The sequence below is a fragment of the Corella eumyota genome, chromosome 4 (genome assembly GCF_963082875.1).
Source record: "Corella eumyota chromosome 4, kaCorEumy4.1, whole genome shotgun sequence".
Lineage (NCBI taxonomy): Eukaryota > Metazoa > Chordata > Ascidiacea > Phlebobranchia > Corellidae > Corella > Corella eumyota.
Window position 1 is genome coordinate 3855950 of NC_137493.1, and position 27337 is coordinate 3883286.

At 31.2% G+C, this 27337-nt stretch overlaps 2 protein-coding genes across 5 annotated transcripts; both read right to left on the reverse strand.

Annotated features, from left to right (window-relative positions):
* Nucleotides 1-590: 590 nt before the first annotated feature.
* Nucleotides 591-15501, reverse strand: LOC145749887 (kinesin-like protein KIF15-A). Its single transcript, XM_082565768.1, has 32 exons — nucleotides 15334-15501; nucleotides 14389-14465; nucleotides 13981-14104; nucleotides 13466-13648; nucleotides 12931-13042; nucleotides 12499-12710; nucleotides 11584-11751; nucleotides 11409-11475; nucleotides 10500-10762; nucleotides 9771-9875; nucleotides 9192-9288; nucleotides 8934-8991; nucleotides 8616-8787; nucleotides 7978-8089; nucleotides 7602-7810; nucleotides 7002-7107; nucleotides 6314-6420; nucleotides 5697-5805; nucleotides 5178-5284; nucleotides 4968-5073; nucleotides 4750-4856; nucleotides 4224-4308; nucleotides 4087-4148; nucleotides 3902-4007; nucleotides 3668-3774; nucleotides 3274-3379; nucleotides 2685-2794; nucleotides 2455-2493; nucleotides 2269-2372; nucleotides 1892-1973; nucleotides 1370-1501; nucleotides 591-799 (listed from the first exon to the last, which is right to left on the reverse strand). The coding sequence occupies exons 1-32, from the start codon at nucleotides 15499-15501 to the stop codon at nucleotides 722-724; spliced, it is 3780 nt and encodes a 1259-aa protein (XP_082421894.1). The 3' UTR covers nucleotides 591-721.
* A 5858-nt stretch (nucleotides 15502-21359) lies between these two features.
* Nucleotides 21360-26916, reverse strand: LOC145749841 (uncharacterized). 4 transcript variants are annotated; one of them, XM_082565713.1, is made up of 5 exons: nucleotides 26543-26916; nucleotides 26211-26302; nucleotides 25693-25960; nucleotides 25315-25454; nucleotides 21360-24737 (listed from the first exon to the last, which is right to left on the reverse strand). In XM_082565713.1, exons 1-5 carry the CDS (start codon nucleotides 26774-26776, stop codon nucleotides 24671-24673), a joined length of 801 nt encoding a protein of 266 aa, XP_082421839.1. In that variant the 5' UTR covers nucleotides 26777-26916; the 3' UTR covers nucleotides 21360-24670. The 4 variants fall into 4 exon arrangements, with proteins under 4 accessions (XP_082421839.1, XP_082421838.1, XP_082421837.1 ...); XM_082565712.1 differs by having other exon boundaries at nucleotides 21360-24620; nucleotides 26426-26916; XM_082565711.1 differs by having other exon boundaries at nucleotides 21360-24677; nucleotides 26426-26916.
* Between the last annotated feature and the right edge of the window lie 421 nt (nucleotides 26917-27337).

The following is a 27337-nucleotide window of genomic DNA, read 5'->3' on the forward strand; positions in this document are numbered from 1 at the left end:
TAGAATATTAACAAATGGCTATAACGGCAAATACATTTTTTGGTTAGATTCAGGTCACTTCAACCCTGCGAAAAACAAATATGTGCATGCATTTATATAGTTATATTAAAAAAAAAGGTTTAAACAGTCATTATAAAAAGGTATTTTTTCCATAGTTTTTAATTCTTTGTTGAAAATTTTAAAATGGCTCACATTGTCCCGCAGGCTAAAATTTTTAGTTTGCCTTAAGGAAATTTAATTCCGCATTAAAAAAAGAAATATATTATATAACCATTATATAACTATATTATATAACTATATTATATAAACTTTATTATATACTTTTTCCAACAAAAAACAGATTTTTTTCCATATTATAAATGTATTAATAGCCCTGTCTTTAGTCAAAGGCTGAAATGTTATGTGCATAACCGCAATTACTTTCTTGCATGTATTTTTTTAACGTGATATATTTTTAATAGGAATTTTCTGAATTAATTGTTTGGTATGTCTCGTAGGAACAACGGGCTTCATCCCTTAAAAAAAAATAACACTTAAAAGTGCTAAAAAATGAATTGTTTTAAAAATTTTTTTGTGGTGATTTTGTAGTAATAACAAAACTTAAATTAAAGTGTACTTATATAGTTTTATTTGCAATTTAAAAAACATCTATACAAAACTGCTTATTTTTTAATATCTAAACCTCTGGGATAAATAAAATAAAATTTTAAAACTACAAATATTAGGTCGAGGTCTTTTTCTCGTGCTGTTTAAATTTGGCCTGAAGCCTATCGTACTTAAGTTGCATGGCCGCTTTCTCCTAAAAACAGTAAAACATAAATTTAAAAAAAATTAAAAAACAAACTGTGATTAAGGTCACTCAATTTTGCAACATGAGTTCGATTCCCAATGCATGCATGGGATAGCTCATCCAAAAATAGAAATTTTTAAGCTAATTTTTGACAGTACCTAATATTTTTTTTTTTGATAGTTTAATTTTTTTTTTTTTTTTGATAGTTCCTAAGTTGCCTTTAGCAGTTTGGGATATTATAGATTAAAATTGCTCGATTGTTATGCTGCTGATTAAGTGCTGGCGTAGCAGGAGTTCATACCATTTATAGCCTTAATCAAGGGCGCTACAGCATTAGAACAAAGTGGATTAAACCCACGACCTCATGTGGTGTAGCAAGTGTTTTACCACTAGACCACACTGCGGGTTTAAAGTGTCTTACTCAAGAAAAATATGGCAAAAAAACAGTAAGGATAAAATCGAAAAACTTAACTTGAGAAAATGTTACCCTTACCGCCTGTTTAGACTATGATGTTGCTTTTTCGAATTCAAAACAAATAAACAAAAATAAAAGTTGATAATAAAATCACACATTTTTACCTCGTTTAGTTGAGTTATTTGAGTTTTCAGGTTTTGTAGATATTGGATTTTCTGAAGATGATTGCGGTGACCAGCTAGTTTGGCTCCATCATTAAGGAGTTTCTCATTTTGAGCCTTTAAATCATCAATTTGCTAAAGACAGATAATTATTTAATCACTAAAAGGTTAATAAACCGGTAGTCTGGAGTTCGATTCCCACCATGGGTACGCAAATTTTTTTTAGCACTATAGATGTATTCATGAGTCAGTATTAGCAATTTTGTAGTGAAAGGGTTTAAAACACTTGGCTTTACAACATAAGGTTGGGTTTGATTACCCACTTATTCAAGGTCCTGTACAATTCATCAGGTTAATTATCGGGCAATCATAATATCCATAACTTAAAACGGGCTTGGTCAGGATGGTAAAAAAATACGTTTAAAAAAAATAAAAAATTATTTCAAAAAAGGTTGCCTACTATATGGTCACCAAAATCATAAACGAGAAATTATTTTTGTTTTTAAAGAAAACGTGAAGTTTAACCTGGGTAAGTAACAAACATTTTTCATTTTCTTTGTGTAATAAATTTTCTTTTTCCTCAAAAAGAATGTTGGCTTCATTTAACCTGAAAAAAGATCAAAACCAAAGAAATTAAATACCAAGTTTTTTATATATAATAATATGAATAAACCAGCAGCTGTAGCGCACTTGAGTAAGGTGCTTTAAACGGTAGGAACTTCTGCTGAGCCAGCACCTAATCAGCAGCATAACTATCGGGCAATTATAAACTATATAATATGCAAACTGCTAAAGGTAACTCGAGACTGGGTCAGAGTAACTGATGTTACTCTATGTTTTGGTCGTGCATTCGACCTTCCCACATCGAGGATAAATATATATATACAAAAAAACAACATTACCTTTTTTGAATGTCTAATTTTTCTTGGCTTATTTTGCTCATATTATCGCTGAGTTTCGAATAGTGTTCAGTTAAGCTTGATAGGTCATCTTGTAAATTTTCAATCTAAATAAAAGTTATTGTTTAAAAAATTTATAACAAAAATATTTTTTATTTTAAGAGAACAAATTTTAAATTATATTTTTACCTCAAATTGATATTTTTCGGTTGATTTACTATCTTTAACCTTAAAAAAGTTAGTAACTTTTTAAAATTTTTTAAAATTTAAAGGTTATTTTAAAATTAATTAACTTTTATAACTATTTTACACAATTATAAATAAAAATTTGATATTAATAAAACATTTAATTTAGTTAATAGTTATTTTCTTTAAATGCAATTATTAGTATATATGATATAAAAAATTGATAAATTTACTTGTTGGTTATAATTATCCAAAATGTTTTGTAATTTTTTTTCCTTTTCTAGTGACTGGTTTTTAGTAGAAATTATTTTATTTTCCAAATCTTTATTCATTTTTCGTTGCACTAAAAAGTATAAAATATTCAAAAAAAATTTTTTTTATTTAAATGATGTGGTTGCACCATTTGTATATATCTTTATCCTCGATGTGGGAAAGTCAAATGCGCAACTTAAACATAGAGTAACATCAGTTACTCCGACCCAGTTTCGAGTTGTCTGTGGCAGTTTGGGATATTATATATTATAATTGCTTAATAATTATGCTGCTGATTAAGTGCTGGCTCAGCAGGAGCTCATACCGTTTATAGCACCTTACTCAAGGGCGCTACAGCATGAGATCAGTGGGGATTGAACCCACGACCTCATGTGTGCTAATAAAAAACTATTATTAAAAATTAAAGCCATAAAATAAAACTACATCATGTCTTCGGTTTGATTCCCACCGCCTTCATAGTGTAGATTTCTTAAGTAAAATGCTATTAAAAGTAAGACATTAGCTACAGGTTAATGATATAAACAAAACTACAAAGATTTGTTTTTTTACCTTCTAGGTCTTTAGCATACTGAGCACAAGTTTCTTTGTATTCAGATATTGAATTTTTTAGAGTTTTTTCAATCTCTGTTTTACACTGTTTTTCAGCATCCATTCTCTGCCAAAATTAAAATTTTTAAATGTATTATTTTTTTTGTATATATCTTTATCCTCGATGTGTTAAGGTCAAATGCGTGACCTAAGTATAGAGTAACAACAGTTACCCCGACCCAGTCTCAAGTTGCCCGTTGCAGTTTGGGATATTATAGATTCAAACCGTTTATAGCGCATTATTTAAGGGCGCTACAGCATGAGATCAGTGGGAATCGAACCCAGGACCTTATGTAGTCTAGGAAGGGTTTTAACTATTTAAACACTGTGTCTAATAAGTTATTTAGAAATGTACCTTCATATGATCACTATTTTGTTCTAACAGTTGACGTTCCTTTTCAGAAATTTCAGTTTTTAAATTTAGTATTTCTTTTTCAAATTCAACGATTTGTAACGTTTTTTCTTAAAATTTAAAAATAAACTAATAGAATATCATGCATGAATTTAAAATTATCAAATAATAAAAAATTATTAAAAATAGAAAAGTTTTAAAATTTTTTTAAGGAAGTGTAAAAAATTAAGTTTTTACCGGAATTAACTTGATTTAATGTTTCTATAATGTTTTGATATTCATCTATTTTTAACTTTAAATTTTCCTCTTTTGCAAGATTGTCAAGATTTTCAGTTTTTAATTTCTAAAAAAAATTTGCAAATTTAATTTAATCGAAAATAAAAAATAAAAATATTTTTGAGTAAAATAATAAAACTATTTACAGAGTTATCATTTTCTAAGTTCTCCACATTTTCTTTAAGGTTAGTTATCTCGAGGAATTGATCTAAAATAAAAAAGTAAAAAAATTAATTGAAAATTTAAAATAATAAAAAATAATTTTAAAAAAATTAATATTTACTTGAATTATCTTCAATGTGTTTTTCGATTTCAACTTTTAAATTATTTTCTTTTTCCAGATTTTTAAATTTAAAGTTTTCAATGTCCTGCATATAGAATTTCACTTTATTAATAATAGAAAAAAAATCGCTAAGCTTTGCCGGCAGTGTGATGTGGTGATAAAAACACTTGCTACACCGCCATGAGGTCATAGGTTTAATCCCCACTGCTTTCATGCTTAAGCCCTTGAGTAAGTCGCTATGAATGATTTAAACTCCTGCCGAGCCAGCACTTAATCAGCGGCTTAATTACCGGGCAATTATAGTCTATATAATATCCCAAACTGCCACAGACAACTTGAGATTGGGTCGGGGTAACAGTTGTTACTCTATGTTTAGAACGTGCATTCAACCTTTCCACATCAAGGATAAATTTATTTTACAAAAAAAAAGTGTAGAAAATTAACAAATGTATCACATTTCTTACGATTCTTAAAATAAATGGAAAAAAATTTATAAAAAGGCTACAACTAAAATAGGTGAGTATACCTTTTGGTGATATAATTTTATATTTTTAATTTCTTCTTGTGATTCAGATAATTGTTTCGTGTAGGTACATATAACATTTTCTAGACTTTCAATTTTTATTAGTTGATCTAAAAAAATTAATAAACTTATGTGTCATAGTATAATATTAAAGGTTTAAGTTAATAAAAAACAGTGGAGATTTAAAGGTTTATTATAAAGATTTATTTTTTTAGACTTACCAGAATTTTCGTTTTTCTGCTGATTACATTTAACTTCTAATTCTGATATTAATTTTTTTAAAGCATTTTGGATTAACACAGCAGACTCTTTTTCAGCAGCAAATTTCTAGTACAAAAAATTTTGTTTTATTTAAGTTTTTTGCATATTTGAAAAAACACTTTATTAAAAATTTTAAAAATTACGAAAAATTTAGAACAATATTTTTTTACCTTTGTAAATTCAATATTGCAATTGTCTAGCTGTTGATTTTTTTCCAGTAACCTCGTTTTGTAATTTGTAACCAACTCTTTAAGATTACCAATCTCTTTTACTTGCGCTACATAAATTAACTAAATGGTTATTAATTTATTACTAAAATAAATATGATAAAAATAACATTACTTATATAAAGCAACAGGTTAACAACATACCTGCAGCGTGGTGTAGTAGTAAGAACACTTGCTACACTACACATGAGGTTGTGGGTTTAATCCCCACTGATCTCATGCTGTAGCGCCCTTGATTAAGGCGCTATAAACGGTATGAACTCCTGCTTAACCAGCACTTAATCAGCAGTATAATTGTCAGGCAATTATAATCTCTATAATAACCCAAACTGCCACAGGCAATTTGAGACTGGGTCGGAGTAACTGATGTTACTCTATGATTAAGTCGCGCATTCCACTTTTCCCAAGAAAAATACAAAAATAAACATTTTTTGTCATCTTTAAAAAATGTAAAAAAATTACCATTATTATTTTCTTGCACAATTTTTTCCAATTTCATTTGATTTTCACTAGCCTCTTTTTCCATAGTATTCTGTTTATATTTAAACACTAACTTCAAGTTTTCCAACTCCTTAAAAATATTAAAATTTATGTAAGCACAAATTTATTTTTGCGATAGTAATTTTTTTTTGTATATATATTTATCCTCGATGTGGAAAAGTCGAATGCACGACCTAAACATAGAGTAACATTAGTTACTCCGACTCAGTCTCAATTGCCTGTGGCAGTTTGGGATATTATAGAGATTATAATTGCCTGTTAATTATGCTGTTGATTAAGTGCCGGCTCAGCAGGAGTTTATACCGTTTAGAGCGCCTTACTCAAGGGCGCTACAGCGTGAAAGCAGTGGGGATTGAACCCACGACCTCATGGTGGTGTAGCATGTGTTCTTACCACTATACCTCGCTGCAGGTATAGGTATTTACAAAAACATATTTAAAGCTTTAAAAGGGTATTGTAAAATACCAAAACTTGTACAGCCAATTTTATAGTAACCACAATATAGCATTATAAATATAATGTGCCCAAAAATCTTTAAATTTTCAATTTTTTGAAAATAAAACAATAAAATTTTTTACTTTTTGGTGAATCTCAACACTGGCTTTAAGTTGTTGTTTTTTTTCATCTAATTCTTTATCCGATGATTTTAAAATAATTTTAAGATCTCGAATTTCTTCGGTTTTCACTGTCAAAATAGAAAAAAAAATTTTAAATAAAAATGTTCGAAACTAAGTTTAAAATCAATAAATACCAAACAATTTTTTTTTTACGACAGAAAAATGTTATGTACATATTTAACAGTTAAAAATTTAACACTTTTTTAAAAAAGTAAAAGCTATAATATTATTAACTAAAACACAAAAACTAAAAAATTAGTAATTAAATATATAATAAACCTAACAAGACTTAAGTTTAAAAAAATAAATTTATAATTATGCTGGCAGCGTGGTGTAGTGGTAAGAACACTTGTTACACCACCATGAGGTCGTGGGTTTAATCTCCACTGCTCTCATGCTGTACCACCCTTGAGTAAGGAGCTATAAACCGTATAAACTCCTGCTGAGCCAGCACTTAATCAGCAGCATAATTATCGGGCAAATATAATCTAAATAATATCCCAAACTGAAAGGCAGCCCGAGACCGGGTGAAGTAACTGATGTAACTCTATGTTTAGGTTGTGTATTTGACCTTCCCACATTGAGGATAAAAATATATACAAAAAAAAGGTTTAGTGTTAGTTATCACCCTTTAATAGAAAATTTTTACTTGTGTTCTCTTGCAAACATTTTTCAAGTTCAACCTTTCGATCATTGGCTATTTTTGCTAGGTTTTCTTGTATTGATAAATTAGCAGTTTGTTCAGATGTCAAACTCTACGAAAAAAAACAAACTTTAAAATTTTGCCAAAAATTTTCAAGTATAAAAAAAACTTTAGATCGTAATATTAAAAAAATTACAAACAATTTTCTGTGTTGACGTAATATTAATACCCTTGAGTGCAAAACAGTTGTTGAACAGCAACAACTTTTTTATATCTTTATCCTCAATGTGGGAAAGTCGAATGCGCGACTCAAACATAGAGTAACATCAGTTACTCCGACCCATTCTCGAGTTGCCTGTGGCAGTTTGGGATATTATAGATTATAATTGCCCAGTTATTATACTGCTGATTACATGTTGGCTCAGCAGGAGTTCATACCGTTTATAGTGCTTATTCAAGGGTGCTACAGCATGAGATCAGTGGGAATTGAACCCATGTAGCTAAAAACTTCAGGCAAATATTTTAACCAGTTTTAAATCCTTTCATAATTTGACTGAAACTCACTTCAAACTTGGAATTTGAATAAAATTTACAAACTTAAATTACCTCTTGAACTGATAAAAGTTTTCCTTTCATTGTAGAGAAATCTTGTCGCAGATCAAGATTTTCGTTTTCCAGTTTTTCAATTTGAGAATCTTGTTTTATTTTCGATTCCTTCATGTTATCAAGTTCATATTGTAATACAGACACTGCATAATCATCTTCCATGTCGAGGGGAATATCGATACTCTCGTTCAGAAAATTGTCGGCAAAATCTATTTTAAAACAATTTTATCATTAATTTTTACTCTTTGAGCAAATCCAAAACTAAATACATAGTAAAAAAAAGACAATTTTTTTGTCTTAGTGTAATTATGTTTTGTCTAAAACCACAACATACGTGATCCAATCTTCTTATTAAAAAATACTAGTGTATGCTTACTACTTGAATTAGTTGTAAAAAACAGGTTTTCTTTAATGGGCATCAATTTTGCAGATTTAATTGGTGTACACTCAGTGTCTGGATTGGTTAAACTTATTCTTTTTTTGTTTTTCTGTAAAAAGATTTAAAATAGAATTATTAAAAATATGAAAATGTGAAAAAGATTGTTAATTACATCAAAAAGGCTTTATAATTTTAAGGCAAAATCTAAAATTTGTAAAAGAAAACATTGCGAAATAAAACCTTTTAAAGAATAAATTATAATAAAATAACAGGCAGCGTGGTGTAGTGGTAAGAACACTTCCTACACTACATGAGGCCCTGGGTTCAATTCAAAGCGATCCCATGCTGTAGCGCCATAGAGTAAGAAGCTATAAACGGTATAAACTCCTGCTGGGCCAACACTACTAAATCAGCAGCAGAATTATAGGGCAATTATAATCTATTATATTCCAAATTGCCACAGGCAACTCGAAACTGGGTCGGAGTAACTGTTGTTTAGGTCGCGCATTTGACCTTCTCACATCGAGAATAAAGTTATATACAAAGAAAGAAGTAACTTAAGACTTTGTATAGAGTACTTTAAGAAGAAAAAAACTTTTTTTGGATTTAGGTTAAAATACAAAATTCATTTTTACCTTGTTAGACTTTTGTGGGGTACTCAAAATTTTGATCGTGTTGTCATGTTGTGAATTAAGTTCATCAATTTTCATTTTTGAACCTTTTTTAAAATCTTCCAGCACTTTTAAGGCATCATCTTTTGCCTTTAAAGCCCCATTTAACTCCATTCTCAGTTCAGATAATTGTGTTCTGTAAATAAATCAAAATTGTAAAAATTTTTAGGAGAATTTTAAAAAGTTTTTTTTTTGATTTTTTTTTTTTAATTTTTGTTATTTAAAAACAATTTTTATTTTAAAAAGAAAAAAATTGAACGCTTTGTTACCAATTTTACTTACTCATATAATTTACACTGTTCACCTAAAACCTCGTTTTTAATTTTTAAATCTTCATTTTCTGCAAAAAAAATTAATAATTAAATACACAAATTTTCAAAAAATTAAATTGTATGATAATATAAATTAAATATGTCTTTATTAAAAAAAATTAGTCTTAAAATCAAAGAAAAAAAATTAGTCTTAAAATCCAAAAAAAAAATTTTTTTTGGGCATTTAAATTATATATTTTTGTTACAATTTTACATATAATTAGGTCACCTTCTTTTAATTTCTGACTGATTTCATCTAAGAATAACGGAGAATTTTTCATTTTGTTGTAAAATTCTATCAGCTGATTTCTCCTGTTGGATATATCCTATACAGATTTAAATAAATAAATTTTTTATAAATAAAATTTTTGAAAAAAAAAAAATTGAAATTAGTTCACAACATTTTTTTAAAACTTATTTATTCTCGATGTGGAAAGGTTGACCTTACAATCTAAACTAAGAGTAACATCGGTAACCCCAACCCAGTCTCAAGTTGCCTTTAGCAGTTTAGGATATTACAGAAAATAATTACACTGCTAATTTAATGTTGGATTAGCAGGAATTTATATCGTATATTGCGCTAGAGCATAAAAGCAGTGGAGATCAAACCCAAGACCTTATATGGTAAAGCCAGTGTTCTAACCACCATGCTATGGCTTTTTTTTTGTTTGTAATAAAACAGTACTAAAATATTAGTAAAATCAAATTATAAAACATTTGCCCTTTACAATTTTTCATAAATGAACTAAAAGTTAACAATAATATGCACAATTGTTAGAAAATAAAAATTACAACTTTTTATACTTACGTCAAAGAAACATTTTGTGCTTGAAGCGGATTGAAGAATTTGAATTTCTTGTTTAAGATCTTGGTTTACTAATTTAAGATTACTTACTTCAGGATGAAGCTTAAGCTAAAAAAAACAAAAAGTTGAAATGTTTATTTTTTTTGGCGTGTCAATCATCGAAAAAAATGACATGTCATCACAGGTAAATTTTCATAAGTCAACAATTAGCTTTTTTTAGTAAAAAATATTACCTTTTGGTTATACTGGATTTCAAAATTAAAAAAAAAAATAAAACTATAAAAATTTTTAAAACAGTAATAAAAAAATTTAAAAAAAAATTTTAATATCTGCTGTTTACTAGTTTTGTTTTAAAAATGTTTTAAATTCCCTTAAGCCATTTCAAGTATGTTAAACAATGTTATATAGGAAATGAAACTAAGATTAACTTTTTTAAGACAAGCAAACCCGCGGCGTGGTATAGTGGTAAGAACACTCGCTATACCAACCCATAAGGTTGTGGGTTTAATCCCCACTGATCTCATGCTGTAGCGAGCGCTATAAACGGTATAACCTTCTGCTGAGCCAGCACTTAATCAGCAGTTTAATTAACGGGCAATTATAATCTCTATAATATTCCAATTGCCACAGGCAACTCAAGACTTGGTCGGAGTAACTGATTTACTCTATGTTTAAGTCTCGCATTTGACTTTCCCACATCGAGGATAAAGATATATATACAAAAAAAAATACCTGATTATTTAATTCTTTTATCTCATTTTTAAGAAGTTCAATTTCTTTACTCTCACTGTAACCAGAATCTTGATTTTTCAACATCTTAATCGTCTCGTCGCGAAACTTAACAACCATCCGGCTTGATAAAAACCCGTTGTTGATTTTAGCCACCGAGTTTTGCAAAGCTTCGATTTTATGGTTTAATCTTAAAGAGTCCATCTCCCATAGGCGCATGGCATGAAAAAATTGTTGTTTTTCGTGTTTAGTGTTATCACAATTCTCTGTAACAAACATCGGTGCAGTTATATTGTAACTGATTTGTGTAAATCCTAACTTTAAAGAAAAAGCATTTTATGTTTTACTAGATATATACTTGCCTAATTTTTACCAAATTTAAATTTAACATTTTTTTCAAGCCCATAGAATTGGAAAAAGGGCACAAATTAACTCTTTTAGCAAATATTTAAAAGTAACTATAGGTTCAAACAACGTCAAAAAAATAAAATGTAAAATTTTTTTTATATCACCTTAGAATACATGCTAGTACCATATTAAAACCGGTAGCGTGGTGTAGTGGTGGAACACTTGCTACACAACACATGAGGTCGTAGGTTCAATCCCCACCGATCTCATGCTGTAGCGATCTTAAGTAAGGCGGTTTAAACAGTATGAACTCCTGCTGAGCCAGCACTTAATCAGCAGCATAATTACCGGACAATTATAATCTATATTATCCCAAACTGCTAAAGGCAACTCGAGACTGGGTCGGAGTAACTGATGTTACTCTATGTTTAAGTTGCGCATTCGACTTTCCAACATCGAGGATAAAGATATATATTTACAAAAAAATAAAAAATATTCCAAAATCCTTACTAGTTTAAAATCAAACAATAGCTTAAGTTTAATTTATGAACTTGGTTATCTGACCTGCTTTGTTGTCACTTGTGGTCGATTCATACATTGCCAGTAACGTTGTCAACCTTTTTACTTCATTCTGGAATTAACAAATTATTATTTAAAAAAAATCTGGTAAAATTTTAAAAACTCGGCAAAAAAATTAGTAAACAATTTTCAGATAAAAATATGTAAATTAAACTCCTACCTTTAGCGTTATCAAGTCTCCTTCTGCACTTGCATTAACTTTCGCCTTGTTTTTAATCATCTTAGAACGCGAAGCAAATTGTAAAGTGGATAAGGTCTCGTTTGCACATTGCTGGCTGGGGTGAACATTCGCTACGATATGAGTTCTTGCGTTTCCACCAAGGGAGTCCTGAGAATTTAAAGAATAATTAACAGTTGATAAACAATAACCACCGGAACTGTAGTGTAGTGGGCAGAACACTTTGCTTCAATATATGAGGTTCTCAGTTCGATTCCAACTGCTCTCAAGCTGTAGCACCCTTGAGTAAGGTGCTCTAAACGATATAAACTTCTGCTGCGCTAACTCTTAATCAGCCGGAAAATTATCAAACAATTATAATCTAAAATATTCCAAAAACCAAAAGCACACAAGATTGGATCAGAGTAACTGATGTTACTCTATGTTTAGGTTGTAAAGTCAAACTTTCCACATCGATGATAAATAAATGTAAAAAAACGATAAATTAAATAAGGGAAAAATTGCAAGGCACAATGGGTAAATAGACCACAGGTCACTGTTTAAGGTATAAAGTTTAATTTCTCTTGCTTTTATTACATGTCAGAGTACATCATGGTAAAGTTGCACAAGTCCGGCAGCGTGGTTTAATGGTAAGAACACTTGCTACACCACACATGAGGTCTTGGGTTCTCATGCTGTAGCGCCCTTGAGTTAGGCGCTATAAACAGTATGAACTCCTGCTGAGCCAAATCTTAATTAGCAGTTTAATTATCGGGCAATTATAATCTATAATATCCAAAACTACCACATGCAATCAAGACTGGGTCAGAGTAACTGATGTTACTCTATGTTTAAGTCGCGCATTCGACTTTCTCACATCGAGGATAAAGATATATACAAAAAAAATCTAAAATTTACCCTCAACAAAAAAGTTAATTTTGATTCTCTGTACGGGATATGGGGTTGGCTCTGAACAAGCGACATTATAACATTTCCAATAACACTGAGTGATTTGTTTATACTTCCTGCTTCAATGAATCTTTCTCCTTCGGAAGCAGTGTCACTTTGTCGCTCTGATCCCGCCAAATCGACTAGATTCAAAACCGACTTTTTCATTGTTGTCAGATTCCCTGTTAAAAAAATCAAATTAAAAAAGAAGAAATACCAAGTATATACCATTTAACATCAAGGGGTTAAAATAAAAAAACTTTTTATTTAAAAAAAGTTGTTAACTATACTTATTCATTTTTAAGGGCAATTTAAATTCGATTTTTAGCCTTCTTTATTACCCTATGTTCAGGGTTTCAAGAGAACAAGGACTTTAAATGCAAATCTAAGTAAACTACAAACCTGTTCTGTCTTTTGACTCCACGGTTATGGAAAACACGGCATGACTTCTAGAGCTTTCCCTGTTCATTGATGTTGATGCAACATGCCGATTGTTTATCCCATTTAAAACAAGCTAAAAAATTTAACATTTTGCAAGTATCAAGGTTGCTACAAGATAAAAGCAGTGAGGACCAAACCCCGAACCTTATGTAGTGAAGCCAATTATTCTGACCACTACACCACTAATACAGTCACATTTAGACAATTGTCTTTATCCTCGACATGGAAAGGTCAAATGTAACTAAACATAGAGTAACATCAGTTACTCCGACCCAATCTCGAGTTTCCTTCAGCAGTTTGAAATAATATATAGATTATAATTGCTCGGTAATTATGCTGCTGATTAATTGCTGGATCAGCAAGGGCTCTTACCGTTTATAGCGCCTTACTTAAAAGCGCTACAGCATGAGAGCAGTGGGGATTAAACCCAAGATCATATGGTGGTGTAGGAGATGTTTTTACCCGTTACCACTACAACATGCTGCCAGTGTTTTACCTTGAATGCTTCCTCTGCTGAAACCACAGTTTTTTTTGTAATACCATCCACATAAATTCCTCTTTTGTTCGACTCCCTTAACTGCAGTGAGTTCACTGCATCTTTATCCAAAAGATCGTAAATATTCTCGCGATAAATTTCTAAAAACGAACACTTGCACTCGAATGTCATTAGATCGCCATGCTAAAAAAAAATTTTTTTTATCTGTTAAACTTTTAAGACCCCGCACCCTTAAATAGGTCATAATGTCTTTGTAAAAAACTTTTTTTTTGTATCATCAAAAATCTGCTGTTGTGACATGTTGAGTTTGAGTTATCAGTGAAAGAGCTCAAGGGCTTAAAGGAACTCAAACATGAAACAGTTTGACTTAAAGTTCAATATTATTAATTTATTTCAAAAATCTCCTAAAAATTTAAAAAAATACCATATTCTATATACAAAGTACTGAACAAAGTAATTATGTTACTTCAAATGAATAACTAGATAAAAACATGATGAAATTCAACTAAACCAACCATAACAGTTTTTTGTTGAATTAACTCAAACAAGTTTTGCAGACATCGAGGAATAACACCACGCAAAGAAAAACTCTCGTCCGGTCCGAGCATGGTGTAGGTTTTTCCAGAACCAGTCTGTCCGCTTTAAAAAAAGAATTTTAAATAACAAGACAAAAAAGTTGTATTTTGTGATAATACACTACTTAATTAGCTAGTTTTGAACAACATTCCATTAACCAAAAAACAAGCCCATCCGGTTTAAAATTATTTTAATTAAATAAATTTTTTCCCACCATTTTTTATGAAAGTTTGAGGTCAGCCTCTCTAGAATTTATTCCTAACCAAAAAAATTCTTACTGTAATAAGTGTACACAGTTTAATCCTTTAAAAAAGATCATTTTGACACAAAATAAAATTTCAACATACTAAGCAAATATTGTTCCATTGTAGCCTTCTATACATCCCTCAACAATACGTTTTCCAACTTTCTCAAATAACTTTTCCTATTAAAATTTTCTTTATTATTGATATAATAAATCTACGTAGCCTAAGTTTAGAGCAACATTTATTATTTTGACATGATCTTAAATTGCCTTTGGTAGTTTTTAAATGATATTGATAAAATTGCATCATTCTTAAATTTTCGATTAATTTTTTTGTCAGCAGAAATTATTAATGTTAGCGTCTTGCCCAAAAAAACTTTAATCTGAAAACAGTGGGTAGCAAACCAATAACCTCCAGGAGTGAAGCCAACAATAAAAAGCTCTGCATCACCCTGCCAGTTTTAGTTTAGATGCAATTATGTTTTTTTATGTTTTTATCCTCGATGATTAGGTGCTGGCTCAGCAGGCTGCCAGACGGTCATACCATTTAAAGCGCCTTACTCTAGGTTGCGACAGCACAAACCCACGACCTCATGTACTGTCACAAGTGTTCTGACTACTACACCCACACTGCCAGGTTGGTAAATAACCATTGCCACACACTCAAGAGTGGAAATAGTTTTTTTTAATCTTTTCTAACATTTTGGTTATTGAACCGGCAGCGTGGTCAGTGGTGTAGTGGTAAGAACACTTGCTACACCACACATGAGGTCGTGGGTTCAATCCCTTCTTTTCTCATGCAGTAGTGCCCTCAAGTAAAGCGCTATAAACGGTGTAAACTCCTGCTGAGTCAGCACTTAATCAGCAGTATAATTATCAGGCAATTATAATCTATTATATCCCAAACTGCCACAGGCAACTCGAGACTGGGTCGGAGTAACTGATGATACTCTATGTTTAAGTCGCGCATTCGACTTTCCCACATCGAGGATAATGATATATACAAAAAAATAATCTAAAAATCAATTAGCAAAGCAAAAATTTAAACCTGTGAGCAAGTTTGGTCAAATATGTGATCATATGTGAACTGTTTTTTATTCTGGGAAGTCAAAACCACAGATTTGTCATTAACAACGTTTAGACAAACTCCGGTGTTGTGGTTTAAATAATCTGCTTGGGGTCGAATCCTTACAAACACTTTAATGCAATCACTCATTTTTATTCAGTTTTTTTAACATATATTAAATATCTAAATTTAAACCTTACTAAATTTAGTTTGTCTGTTTGAACTTGCCAAAAAAATACCAAGTTTTCATGGTTTGGTAATAATAAAAAAAAAAAATTAAAAAAAAAGAAAAGAATAAAAAAAAAAATTTTTATTGGAACCGGCAGCGTGTTGTAGTGGTTAGAACACTTGCTACACCACCATAAGGTCGTGGGTTCAATACCAACTGATCTCATGCTGTAGCGCCCTCGAGTAAGGCGCTATAAACGGTATGAACTCCTGCTAAGCCAGTACTTAATCAGCAGCATATTTACTGGGCAATTATAATCTATAATATACCAAACTGCCACAGTGACAGGCAACTTTGAGACTGGGTCGGAGTAACTGATGTTACTCTATGTTTAAGTCGCGCATTCGACTTTCCCACACCGAAGATAAAGATATATACAAAAAAAAAATAATAAATCTACCTACTTTTTACGCTTAGCAGTTAAATAAAAAACGTTAATTAATTCATTTTGTCTTACTAAAATGGCAAAAGCGTAACAGCATGATATCACGAAGCAAACTAAAGTTACAACCGCCTACTGTTGCGGCATTTAGCGACTGTACTAAATTTTTAATAATAAAAGCAATATAATAACGTCCTAATAGTTTATTATAAAAAAATGATAAAATGTTCAATAATTTAAAGCTGGCGCGAATTAGTTTGGCGACAGGAGTTGTAAAAATGTTTGTCGTCATGCCGCGACTTTACATTTTTTTATAACTTTTTTTAAACACTAATTTTTTACTTTTTTTAATAACCCACGTAATTATGTTTTATTTTAAAGTTTTAATTTACTTTTATTAACTTTTAATAATTTAAAACTTTCTAGCATTTGCTAAAATATCTTTGAAAAAAACAAGTTTTTATTATTTAAAAAATTAAATTCTAATACAATCACGCATATACATAAAAACTAATACCAACACAATTGTTTCTGGCTTTTGCAAACACATCTTGACTTATATAAGTAAACGTTGTTCATTAGGGCTTAACATACCACAGGGAAGCTTCATTCAAGAAATCAACTAGAATCAACTTCATTTCATTATTAACCGCCAAGTATCCTTTGTCGACAAATTTTAGTATAACTGCAGTCTGGCCATCTGTGCCCTGCATTTGAAGTTGAGAAGCAAATCTTTGATATTCTGGGCTCAGCTGACCACCTGACATTTGCTCTACGATGCCGAGGTCTATTTTTGTTATTGGCACCATATCACCCGGATTTACCAGTTGAACTTCGTTGTTTTTTACACCGAGATAAAACAGATCTGCTGCTTCATAAATAAATTCGCCGCTCGTAATTGTAACGTTCGAGTCTTTTATTCTTTCGTATCATATGCCGTATTATAATTTATAGTTTATTATAGCGAAAAGATATACATACAAAACGTTCACAAACTCGTCACCCGAATATTACCACCGTTTTGCCTGCTCTCAAACTTAAATCAATCCGGTGACGCCCTTATCAGCGGGTGCAGACCAATCATTAATTTAAAGGCAAATTAAGTGATAACGCTATTTGTTACATTCCTCCCTTCCCGATAAAGGAATGCTTTACAATATAACAAAAACATACACAGTAAACATAAAAGCGGTAAACATTAATAATAAATCAGAGAATACAGAACATTATACGTTTAAAGTTAATACTAATAAGATTTGCCAGGTAATTCATGAAATTTAATTAACCTGATGTCTCTAACTATGTGATAAGACATAAACTTGACAGATCGGATTAAATATGTTATATCGTTAATACGTTTAACTACTTTATATGGGCCGCAAGGCTTATCCCCAAATTGTCTTAGCCATACATTTTCTCCATTAAAAAAACATTTGTATGAGTTCACGATGTGATTGAAATTAATTTGTTCTTCTTCCACAGTAAAATTTTCTGCTCTTAACAATTTAAGCACGTCGGACCTACTAAAATACCAGTAGTACCTTCTGTGCAGATGTTTTAGCGCCATTTTAGGCGTGTGATAATTTTTAATGGTAAAGTCCAATGCAGATTGTTGAAGGGATCGTGGGACAATCAATTGATAAGTTTCAGATTGATTGTAGGGTGAAATCCATCTTCTATATAATATACCATCCTGCAGTGTAAGGCTGTCCCATTGTTGATAATAGGAATAAGCGGTTTTGCTCAATGAGCCATAGCAAAACGTATTTAAACTTGGTCGTTTTAAACCGGTATTCTTCCAATAAACAATGCTTTTTATATCTTTGTCCAGATTTTGTTCTTTACGAATTATTATTTTTTTTTTTTTATAATTTATAGTTTATTATAGCGAAAAGATATACATACAAAACGTTCACAAACTCGTCACCCGAATACTACCACCGTTTTGCCTGCTCTCAAACTTAAATCAATCCGGTGACGCCCTTATCAGCGGGTGCAGACCAATCATTAATTTAAAGGCAAATTAAGTGATAACGCTATTTGTTACATAATTGTAGTTTCATATTCGTTCCGGTAATGTTGCGTTGGAGTAATATATAGTGGACAGTTATGTGTGATATCACCGTTTTTTGGCCAGCAATAATATGAATTTTCGACGCATTGAATAGAAGTAAACGGCATCACTTTACTTAACAATATTAATGTACACTCTTTTTAAACTTATTGAATATTGATTTTAAATAAAATTACATTTTATCAATATATATACCTAAAACATTTGCATACTAGTTTAAAAAACGTTTCTTTAGACAAAGTAATTATACTACTAGATGGAAGGGAAGATTGTTCTCGTTCTTCGAACAGAACTAACAATGCCAGTTTTGCGACTAAAACAGTAACTTAACCTTACATTTTTATATGTTCAGGTAACCTAGCCTGTCAGTTTTAATTTCAAGCCTTTAAAAAAACAATCACCTTAGCTACACAGGCTGACAAAATACGCTATGTTAAAAGACGTTGGCAGCAAATTTAACAAATTTGGGTTCGTCAACGACCATTTTATTATATCTACGATAATTTATAATTTTATATAAAGCATTATTGCCTCATCGCAAAAAAAATATAAAAAACTTAAAAAAATATCTTGCATATTTTTAGTTAATTTAAAGTATGACATTCTAACGTGTTAAATTGAAAAAAATGTTACCTGACTTTAATGAATTAAAACATAGACGATCTTACTGTTTGCTAACATATCAAAAAACATAATTTTATTTGTTAAAATTTTTTAATTTATTAACAAATACGCATAATATACATAAAAACTAATATCCACACAATTGTTTTTGGCTTTTGCAAACACATCTTGACTTATAATAAGTAAACGTTGTTCATTAGGACTCAACATACCACTGGTCAGCATCATCCAAGGATTTAACTAATACCACCTTTTTATTATAAACCGCCAAGTACCCGTAGGTGCCAGCTTGTAGATAAACTTGTATAGCGCCACCACCTTCAGGCACTTGAAGATCTTCTGGAATTTGCCCGCCTCCGGTTGGAAATACCGCACCAGCGTCTATCTTCTTCAAAGTCACCTTATCAGCATCTTCAACTAGTTTAAGTTTCCCGTTCTTTACACCGAGATAGTAAGTTGAATTTGTCGCTGCATTGGTGACGGAAAAAAAAAACTCGTCGGGTGCATTAGTTGCCAATTCGTTCCAATTATGTTGCGTTGTAGTAAGATACAATGAACGATTAAGTTTAATTTCATTGTTTTTCGGCCAGCAATAATTTGAATTTGCGGCGTATTTAATTGTACACGACATGACTTTACTTAACAATATTAACCCACACCCTTTCTAACATTTATATCGATTACTAATTTCGAAAAGGCTTTTTTTTATACCTAAAGCATTTGCATACTTGTTTAAAAAAACTTTTTTTAAATAAACCAATTATACTGTTAGATGGAAGAGAAGGTTTCGGGGTTTTGTTCTTTAAAGAAAAGTAATGTACTTCATGTCATTTGAACAGTAACTTGACCTGACGTTTTTCTTTTGGTTGGTAATATAGCCTACCTCTTTATTTTTTACTCTCTAATTTTGTGGCCAGGGCCCATAAAACTAAAATAACAGACAAGGACAACTTTTAGACTTTTAAAGCTTATTAGTTTAAAAAAGTAACTTCAACCATCTGCCGAAACATTTTAATATAATTTTTTTACAAGGCGAAACGCCAAAAACTCAATAAAATAAATTTCGTATTTTCGTTACTAAATTTTAAATATGCTATTCTAACGTTACAAATTAAAAAAATATATATAATTTCATTTTATTAATTTCTAATGCATTAATACTCAGGGAATCCTTATATTTGCTAACTGTTTTTCGAAAAATAAGGACCAACTAGTTTTTATTGTTTTAAAAATTGTATTACAAAACGAACATACGGTATACACACAAATGTATTTTGCACGCATTTTAAATTATTTCTGAGACATACCACGTGGAGGCTATACTAATGGGAGCTAAAACCACTTTCCGCCAAGTACCCGTAGGTGCCAGCTTGTAGATAAAATTGTGTAGCGCCACCACCTTCAGGCACTTGAAGATCTTCTGGAATTTGCCCGCCTCTGATTGGAAATACCGTGCCAGCGTCTATCTTCTTCAAAGTCACCTTATCAGCATCTTCAACTAGTTTAAGTTTCCCGTTCTTTACACCGAGATAGTAAGTTGCATTTGTCGCTGCCTTGGTGACGGAAAAAACAAACTCGTCGGTTGTATTAGTTGCCAATTCGTTATGTTGCGTTGTGGTAAGATATAATGAACGGTTAAGTTTAATTTCATTGTTTTTCGGCCAGCAATAATTTGAATTTGCGGCGCATTTAATTAAACACGACATGACTTGACTTAACAATCTTAACGCACACCCTTTTTAAAAGTTATCGATTACTAAAAAGTATTTTATTTTGTAGGCCTACCTAAAACATTTACATACTAGTTTAAAAACAAACTTTTCCTTAAATAAACTAATTAAAATACTAGAAAAAACGGAAAGTTTTTGTTGTTTAAACAAGAGATGTACGCGTTACATTTTTTAAACAGTAACTTAATCCAATGTAATCTATAGCCTATCCGTTTTCTATACCTCTCCACAACAGCTTGGTAAACATGTTTTATGATCACTAGTAACTGTAGCTTATTGTGGATAAATCCACATAAGCTAACTTTAAATTTTACAAACAAATTGTTTTTTTGATGTTAATTTGAGATTAAATTGTTATTTATTTGCTGACAAGCTTTGGCGTATTTTTCCTCCCTATTTAAAGAACGAGTTTGAATGCTTTTAACTATAACTTGTTTATCGAATTTTCGGTTTATATTTAACAACTCTTTTCACATGGAAACTTTAAACTTCTTTTTCTGGTATTAAATCTTTTTTTAACGATTTATTTACGCTTTTTATTAAGTGCAATCGTTTGTTTTAAAAACAAATAGGCAATTTGTTCTACTGAACGGACGCCACCAAATAAACATGGATTTAGACAATCCTAAAACTCATGGTTTATTTTCGAAAGAACTTAACCAGAATTTTATATTCTTGTAACCAACCAACAACTACGAACAGTTCCTAAAATTAACAAATTTGCTACATAACCATTTAAACCTATAACTACGGGAAAGAAACAACATTTAGCTTATTAGTTTGAAAACGTGACTATAACTATCCAGTAAAATAAGGTTATTTTTACAAAGCAAATAACCAAGAAACTTAACAAAATAAGGTATCGGCTATTATTACGTTGCGAGTTTAAAAAAATATGATTTACTTTTATTTCATTAAAACCTGTTTAATTCTTACCTTTGATGTATTTAAAAAACAACAACAACCAAGTTTACCCTTTAAAAATTGTATTACAATACGCACATACAAAAGTATACACACAAATGTAATTTAAACTCATTTTTTCAAAGTATATTATTTATGAGACATACCACGTGGAAGCCATACTCTTAAAATTAACTAAAACCACCTTTGAGTTACTGTTCACCGTCAAGTAACCGTTAGTGCCAGCTTGTAGATAAAATTGTGTAAAGCCACCACCTTCAGGCGTTTGTGGATCTACTGGAATCTGTTCACCTACAATTGGATCTATAATGCTGGAGTCTATCTTCTTCAAAGTCACCTTATCAGCGTTGGCAACTAGTTTAAGTTTCCCGTTCTTTACACCGAGATAGTAAGTTGCATTTGTCGCTGCATTGGTGACGGAAAAAACAAACTCGTCGGTTGCATTAGTTGCCAATTCGTTCCAATTATGTTGCGTTGTAGTAAGATACAATGAACGATTAAGTTTAATTTCATTGTTTTTCGGCCAGCAATAATTTGAATTTGCGGCGTATTTAATTGTACACGACATGACTTTACTTAACAATATTAACCCACACACTTTCAAACATTTATTGATTACTCTTTTTATTTTATACCTAAAACATTTGCATACTATAATTTAAAAACTTTTTTTAAATAAACTATATCCCTTACTACATGGAACGGAATTTTTTATCGTTTAACAAAGTATTACACCACTCTTGAACAATAGCTTAACGCCACATTTTTTTGGGTTATCTAGTCTAGCCTATCAATCTTAATTCATCCCCTTACAAGGCTTAGTATGGCCTATGTAAAAAAGGAAACCAAAAAATGATAAACTGTATAGTTTGGAAATTCCAAATTACACTCAATTCCTAAGTGATCCCTAATTTAAAATAAGTGTATGTTAGTATACATTTCCAAGTATTTTTTGTTGTTATAAAATGATAATGGTTTAGAACCGCTGTTAGACGTTCGTTTGCCTGAACAAAAATCGTGTACAAGCTTTACTTTATTATCAGAAAATACTACATTACACAAAATATTTTAGCTACATAAGGAAACTGTTATAGACAATAACCTATTTTTCATACTTAAGTTTTGTGTTTATTTTGTGTATTGCGAGGCACGGCGTCGCTACATCCTGCGCAGTGCGGCGCTGTGACTTTTAATTTCTAAGCGGCTTTACGCCTGATTATTTCTTTATTACTTGTCAGTGGTTCTAGACCGCGACTGGACATACGGTTTTAAGCGTGAAATCCTTAGGATTTTCACTTGGGAAATTTTTGTTCTTTGTTTAAATCGCTTCTTTTCCTTTTTTCCTTGTTTTATTTTTGTCTTTAAATTGGCTTGTTTTATGATTAATACTTTTATATTGTAGTTATGTCTAACCGCGAAGCTTTAACGCTTTATGTGATACCAGTAGCTTATGTTAGTGTTATGTGTAGTCGCTCACTGTATGTGTTTAGTTGCGCAATTTACAAGTAGTTTATGTTAGCTTATCATAATTTGCATAGTTTATTTTACTATTTAGTTTTTTATACTAACATCTATTTTCTATTTGAATAAGGTTATAGATACACTCTTTAAAAATCGTTATTAAACGTGATCAATCGTAATTAAACGTTATCTAATTGTTATTTGTCGTGAACCTCAACGTAACTTGAATCGTGATTAGAAGATTAGCATAATAAAGTAGCTTGTGATCTGTTCTATATTCTATTCTTGTGCCAAAGATTCAGCATCCATTAGATATTCTCGTTAACGCATTTTAAGTCTATCTTGCTTTTACCTCTAAAAGTAGCCTTATTCAATTGGCAATCACTAAGGACTGCATACGTAGAGTTGAGTTAGGCTTAGTCAATAATTGTTACTAAACGGTTAAGCAAGTTTAACTCTTATACTCTACAGAAACTTTACACATTTCTACATCAACTATATTTACGGCAAAAACACACAAAAACGTACTTTTACAGTTAAATTACACAATAGCGCTAATTTTTTTGTATACACCAAATTATTCCCCATTATTTACCTATAGACTATGATAAATACAATAACTATTTGAACTTCGCGTGTCTAGGTGCTGTATAGGCAGATCTGTTCTCAAAAATTTTATTACGTCATTTCCTACAGCATCACATGGCTGTGAGTACGCAATTTTTCTCGTTCGTAAAACAAGAATTTTTGTTTCTTTTTTTTGTTCGAAAAAAAGTGGGTTTTCATAAATTTTTTTCTGGTTAACTTGTATCAATTTACAATACCACACACCTTAAAAATTTACATGCAAAAGCTTACAAGGCATTTTAGTTAAAAACGTAAGAAATTTAAATATAGTTTCCGAAAAATTTTTGTGTTAAGAATCCACAAATTTCGAAAATACAATTTTTTTGTTTGTAACTATTAACTTTTTAGTATAAACTATTATATTATTGTGAGTCACAATATACCCAATTTATAACAATTGATGTAGTAGCCTATTATTTAAAAAAATAAAATTACAAAAAAAGCTTAAAGATGCAGTACTGCTTGAAATAGTACTTATTAAACAATCAAAACTTTAAAAAAAATGTCTGATTATACTTCCAATAGAGCAGGCAGTAGCTATACGTACGGACCTATAACAGATACACTTAGAAGCGATATTGAAGAGTCCTCAGATGAGTTATATCTACAAGGTCGCCTTGAAGAAACCTGGGACGAAGCAATTTTAAATTCGGTTCGGCGAAATGCTGACGACGTTGCTTTAGAAGATAAAATAAATACTTTCGAACAGTCACTTCAGCTGGACCGTGAACTACAGGCCGACGAAATATGCCGAGTCAAACGACGTTGCCAGCAAATTCGACAGAATTACGTTTGCCAACAACAGGCTAATCTATCGTTACCACCGCGGTTTAAACCGTTAAACGGCACTTGTGACAACCAAGGTACAAGAGATCGCCACTTTCCTCATGCAGTAAAACAAAAAAGACATGTAAACAAAGTCCTGCTTCGAGGTTAGGCTGCGCTGCATTGCCGCTTACAAAAATAGGTTGTCAGAGAACAAGTCGCAAGGAAGAGGCACTTGAAAGACGCTGCGAACAAGACGTGCAAAGCTTCTTAAGAAAACAAGCTTGTAAAAGGGTCCAAAAGGAATCTAACTTAACGCGCGTTTGTGCCTTCAACCCGCCTTTGCAGGAATGTCCCACAAAGATTCGAATTCCAGCCTCAAATCAAAGTTTGATGTCTTCTGACAACCGCGTCATCACTCAGTGCGACCAATCCATTCGAAGCAACTCAGGTCTAAACGAGTGTCCAAACGAGAAGTTAAAAGCCTTACAAATGTATGCTCGTCAGCAGCTAGAAAAAATTGAACAACGAGCTCGGGAGTTTGAAGCATGTAACGACAGCGTTAATAACCTACCATGCCAAAAATAAGCCTTAAGCCCCTTTTTACGTGAGAAAAATTTACAACCCCTGTGATAGCGCGTTGGGTTAATAAAAAAATGCCTGATTTTAAATAAATCAAATCACGTTTACAAATGCACCATTTAAAATGTTTTACCTGAACAATTTTGCTGATAATAGGATATAAATTCTAAAACCAAATATTAAGTAATATAACTTTAGTCTATTTTTTGTAAACCTTATTATTAAAGAATATAATAATCATGTTTCTATAGTACATAGTTCAACAAAATCTACAATATACTGGCAGCGTGGTGTAGTGGTAAGAACACTTGCTACACCACACATGAGGTTGTGGGTTCAATCCCCACTGCTCTCATGCTGTAACGCCCTTGAGTAAGGTGCTATAAGCGGTATCGAAACTGGGTCGGAGTAACTGACGTTATTCTATGTTTAAGTCGCGCATTCGACTTTCCCACACCGGGGATAAAGATATATACAAAAAAATATTTTGCAACTAAATCTGTAACTCCAAAAAAAACTGATATTCATTACTGGAATTTTTATTAAAAACATTCTGGTGAATTACCAGATAAAAGGACACTTTTCTCTTAAAATTCGAACCCCATAATTGACCCATTCTTGTTTCGTTATCCACAGTTCTTCAGCATTATTAAGACATGATAACACTGCTCCACCTTTCCAAGCAATAATAGATGGATCTAGATTCTTCAATAAAATAAAAACTTAATTTATTAATCTGTTTTTTCAATACAGGGGTAAACCTACTGCCAAATTACATACAAATAGTGTTTAAAATATCTGGCTCAGCAGGGATTCATACCGTTTATAGCACCTTTTTTAAAAGCATGAGAGCAGTGGGGATTGAACCCATGACCTCATATGGTGTAGCAAGTATTCTTACTATTTAGTCATCTATAACATATTAAAAAAAATCAAAAATTACCTTTGGTTTGTTAATGATCTCAACTTGGTCACCAAATGTATGACTATCATTCTCTCGCAAGCCAGCTTTTATCCTTGTTTTTAAAACGTTTTCTATGCCACTAAAATTTGCCAGCCCTCCCCCAACCAATAGAATGCAACTGTAAAGTCTTTTTTTTACTTCATGATCAATGGAAATGTTTTCAAAAGTGTTTTCGATGCTCCAGATTATGGCTTGATCCAAACATAAAAGATTTTTCAAGTTGTGTAAAGCAAGTTGCTGGTCATCTCTATAAAAAAATATAGTTGGCTGTTCAGTTTATTATATTGGCACCAAATTTAATATACAGGCAACTTGAGATTTAAGTATTTTGTAGTACCATGAAAGTCATCAAAGACAAAATATGGGATGGTGCAACAAAATTTCCCCTTACGTTAGGCTGTAGGATTTTCAATTAAATCTTTTTCAATTTGAGAATAAAAAATTATATTTGAACTAAATAAAAAAGTAAATTTAAGTTATTAACAAGTTATTGTAACCTGGCAGAATATTTCTTATCTTTGGGGTTTGTTGTAACTAACTCTTTGTCTTCAAAATTGGCTTGCTTTAATGTCTTTTTGGAATTGCCAGTCTAAAAAGTTATCAATTTTTTTCTAAAAAGTTATCAATTTTTTTTGCCAGTCTAAAAAGTTATCAATTATTAGGACTCAACATACCACAGGGCAGCTTCATTCAAGAATTCAACTAATACCACCTTTAAATTATTATTAACCGCCAAGTACCCGTAGGTGCCAGCTTGTAGATAATATTGTATAGCGCCACCACCTTCAGGCACTTGAAGATCTTCTGGAATTTTCATCTTCAAAGTCACCTTATCAGCATCTTCAACTAGTTTAACGTTCTCGTTCTTTACACCGAGATAGTAAGTTGTATTTGTCATTGCGTTGGTGACGGATAAAAAAAACTCGTCGGTTGTATTAGTCGCCAGTTTGCTGTTCCAACTATGTTGCGTTGTGGTAAGATATATTGAACGGTTAAGTTTAATTTCATTGTTTTTCGGCCAGCAATAACTAAAATTTGCGGCGCATTTAATTGAACACGACATGACTTGACTTAACAATCTTAACGCACACCCTTTTTAAAATTTAACGATTACTCTTTTTATTTTATATCTAAAACATTTGCATACTAGTTTAAAAACAAACTTTTCCTTAAATAAACTAATTACAATACTAGAAAAAACGGAAAGTTTTTGTTGTTTAAACAAGAGATGTACGCGTTACACTTTTTAAACAGTAACTTAATCCAATGTAATCTATAGCCTATCCGTTTTCTATACCTCTCCACAACAGCTTGGTAAACATGTTTTATGATCACTAGTAACTGTAGCTTATTGTGGATAAATCCACATAAACTAACTTTAAATTTTACAAACAAATTGTTTTTTTGATGTTAATTTGAGATTGAATTGTTATATATTTGCTGTCAAGCTTTGGCGTATTTTTCCTCCCTATTTAAAGAACGAGTTTGAATGCTTTTAACTATAACTTGTTTATCGAATTTTCGGTTTATATTTAACAACTCTTTTCACATTTAAACTTTAAACTCCTTTTCTGGTATTAAATCTTTTTTTAACGATTTATTTACGCTTTTTATTAAGTGCAAT

What these genes read in the sequence shown, in the direction of transcription:
- LOC145749887 (XM_082565768.1), bottom strand. Translation starts at nt 15,501, where the DNA reads ATGAGTGATTGCATTAAAGTGTTTGTAAGGATTCGACCCCAAGCAGAT. An exon ending in CACAAGTGACAACAAAGCAG is followed by an intron (nt 10,763 to 11,408) that starts GTCAGATAACCA and finishes TGTTTGTTACAG; the next exon opens with AGAATTGTGATAACACTAAA. An exon ending in AAAATAGTGATCATATGAAG is followed by an intron (nt 3,380 to 3,667) that starts GTACATTTCTAA and finishes TAATTTTGGCAG; the next exon opens with AGAATGGATGCTGAAAAACA.
- LOC145749841 (XM_082565708.1), bottom strand. Translation starts at nt 26,776, where the DNA reads ATGTCGTGTTCAATTAAATGCGCCGCAAATTTTAGTTATTGCTGGCCG. An exon ending in CGGTTAATAATAATTTAAAG is followed by an intron (nt 26,303 to 26,425) that starts GTGGTATTAGTT and finishes ATAACTTTTTAG; the next exon opens with ACTGGCAATTCCAAAAAGAC. An exon ending in GAAAAGTGTCCTTTTATCTG is followed by an intron (nt 24,738 to 25,314) that starts GTAATTCACCAG and finishes TTGGCATGGTAG; the next exon opens with GTTATTAACGCTGTCGTTAC.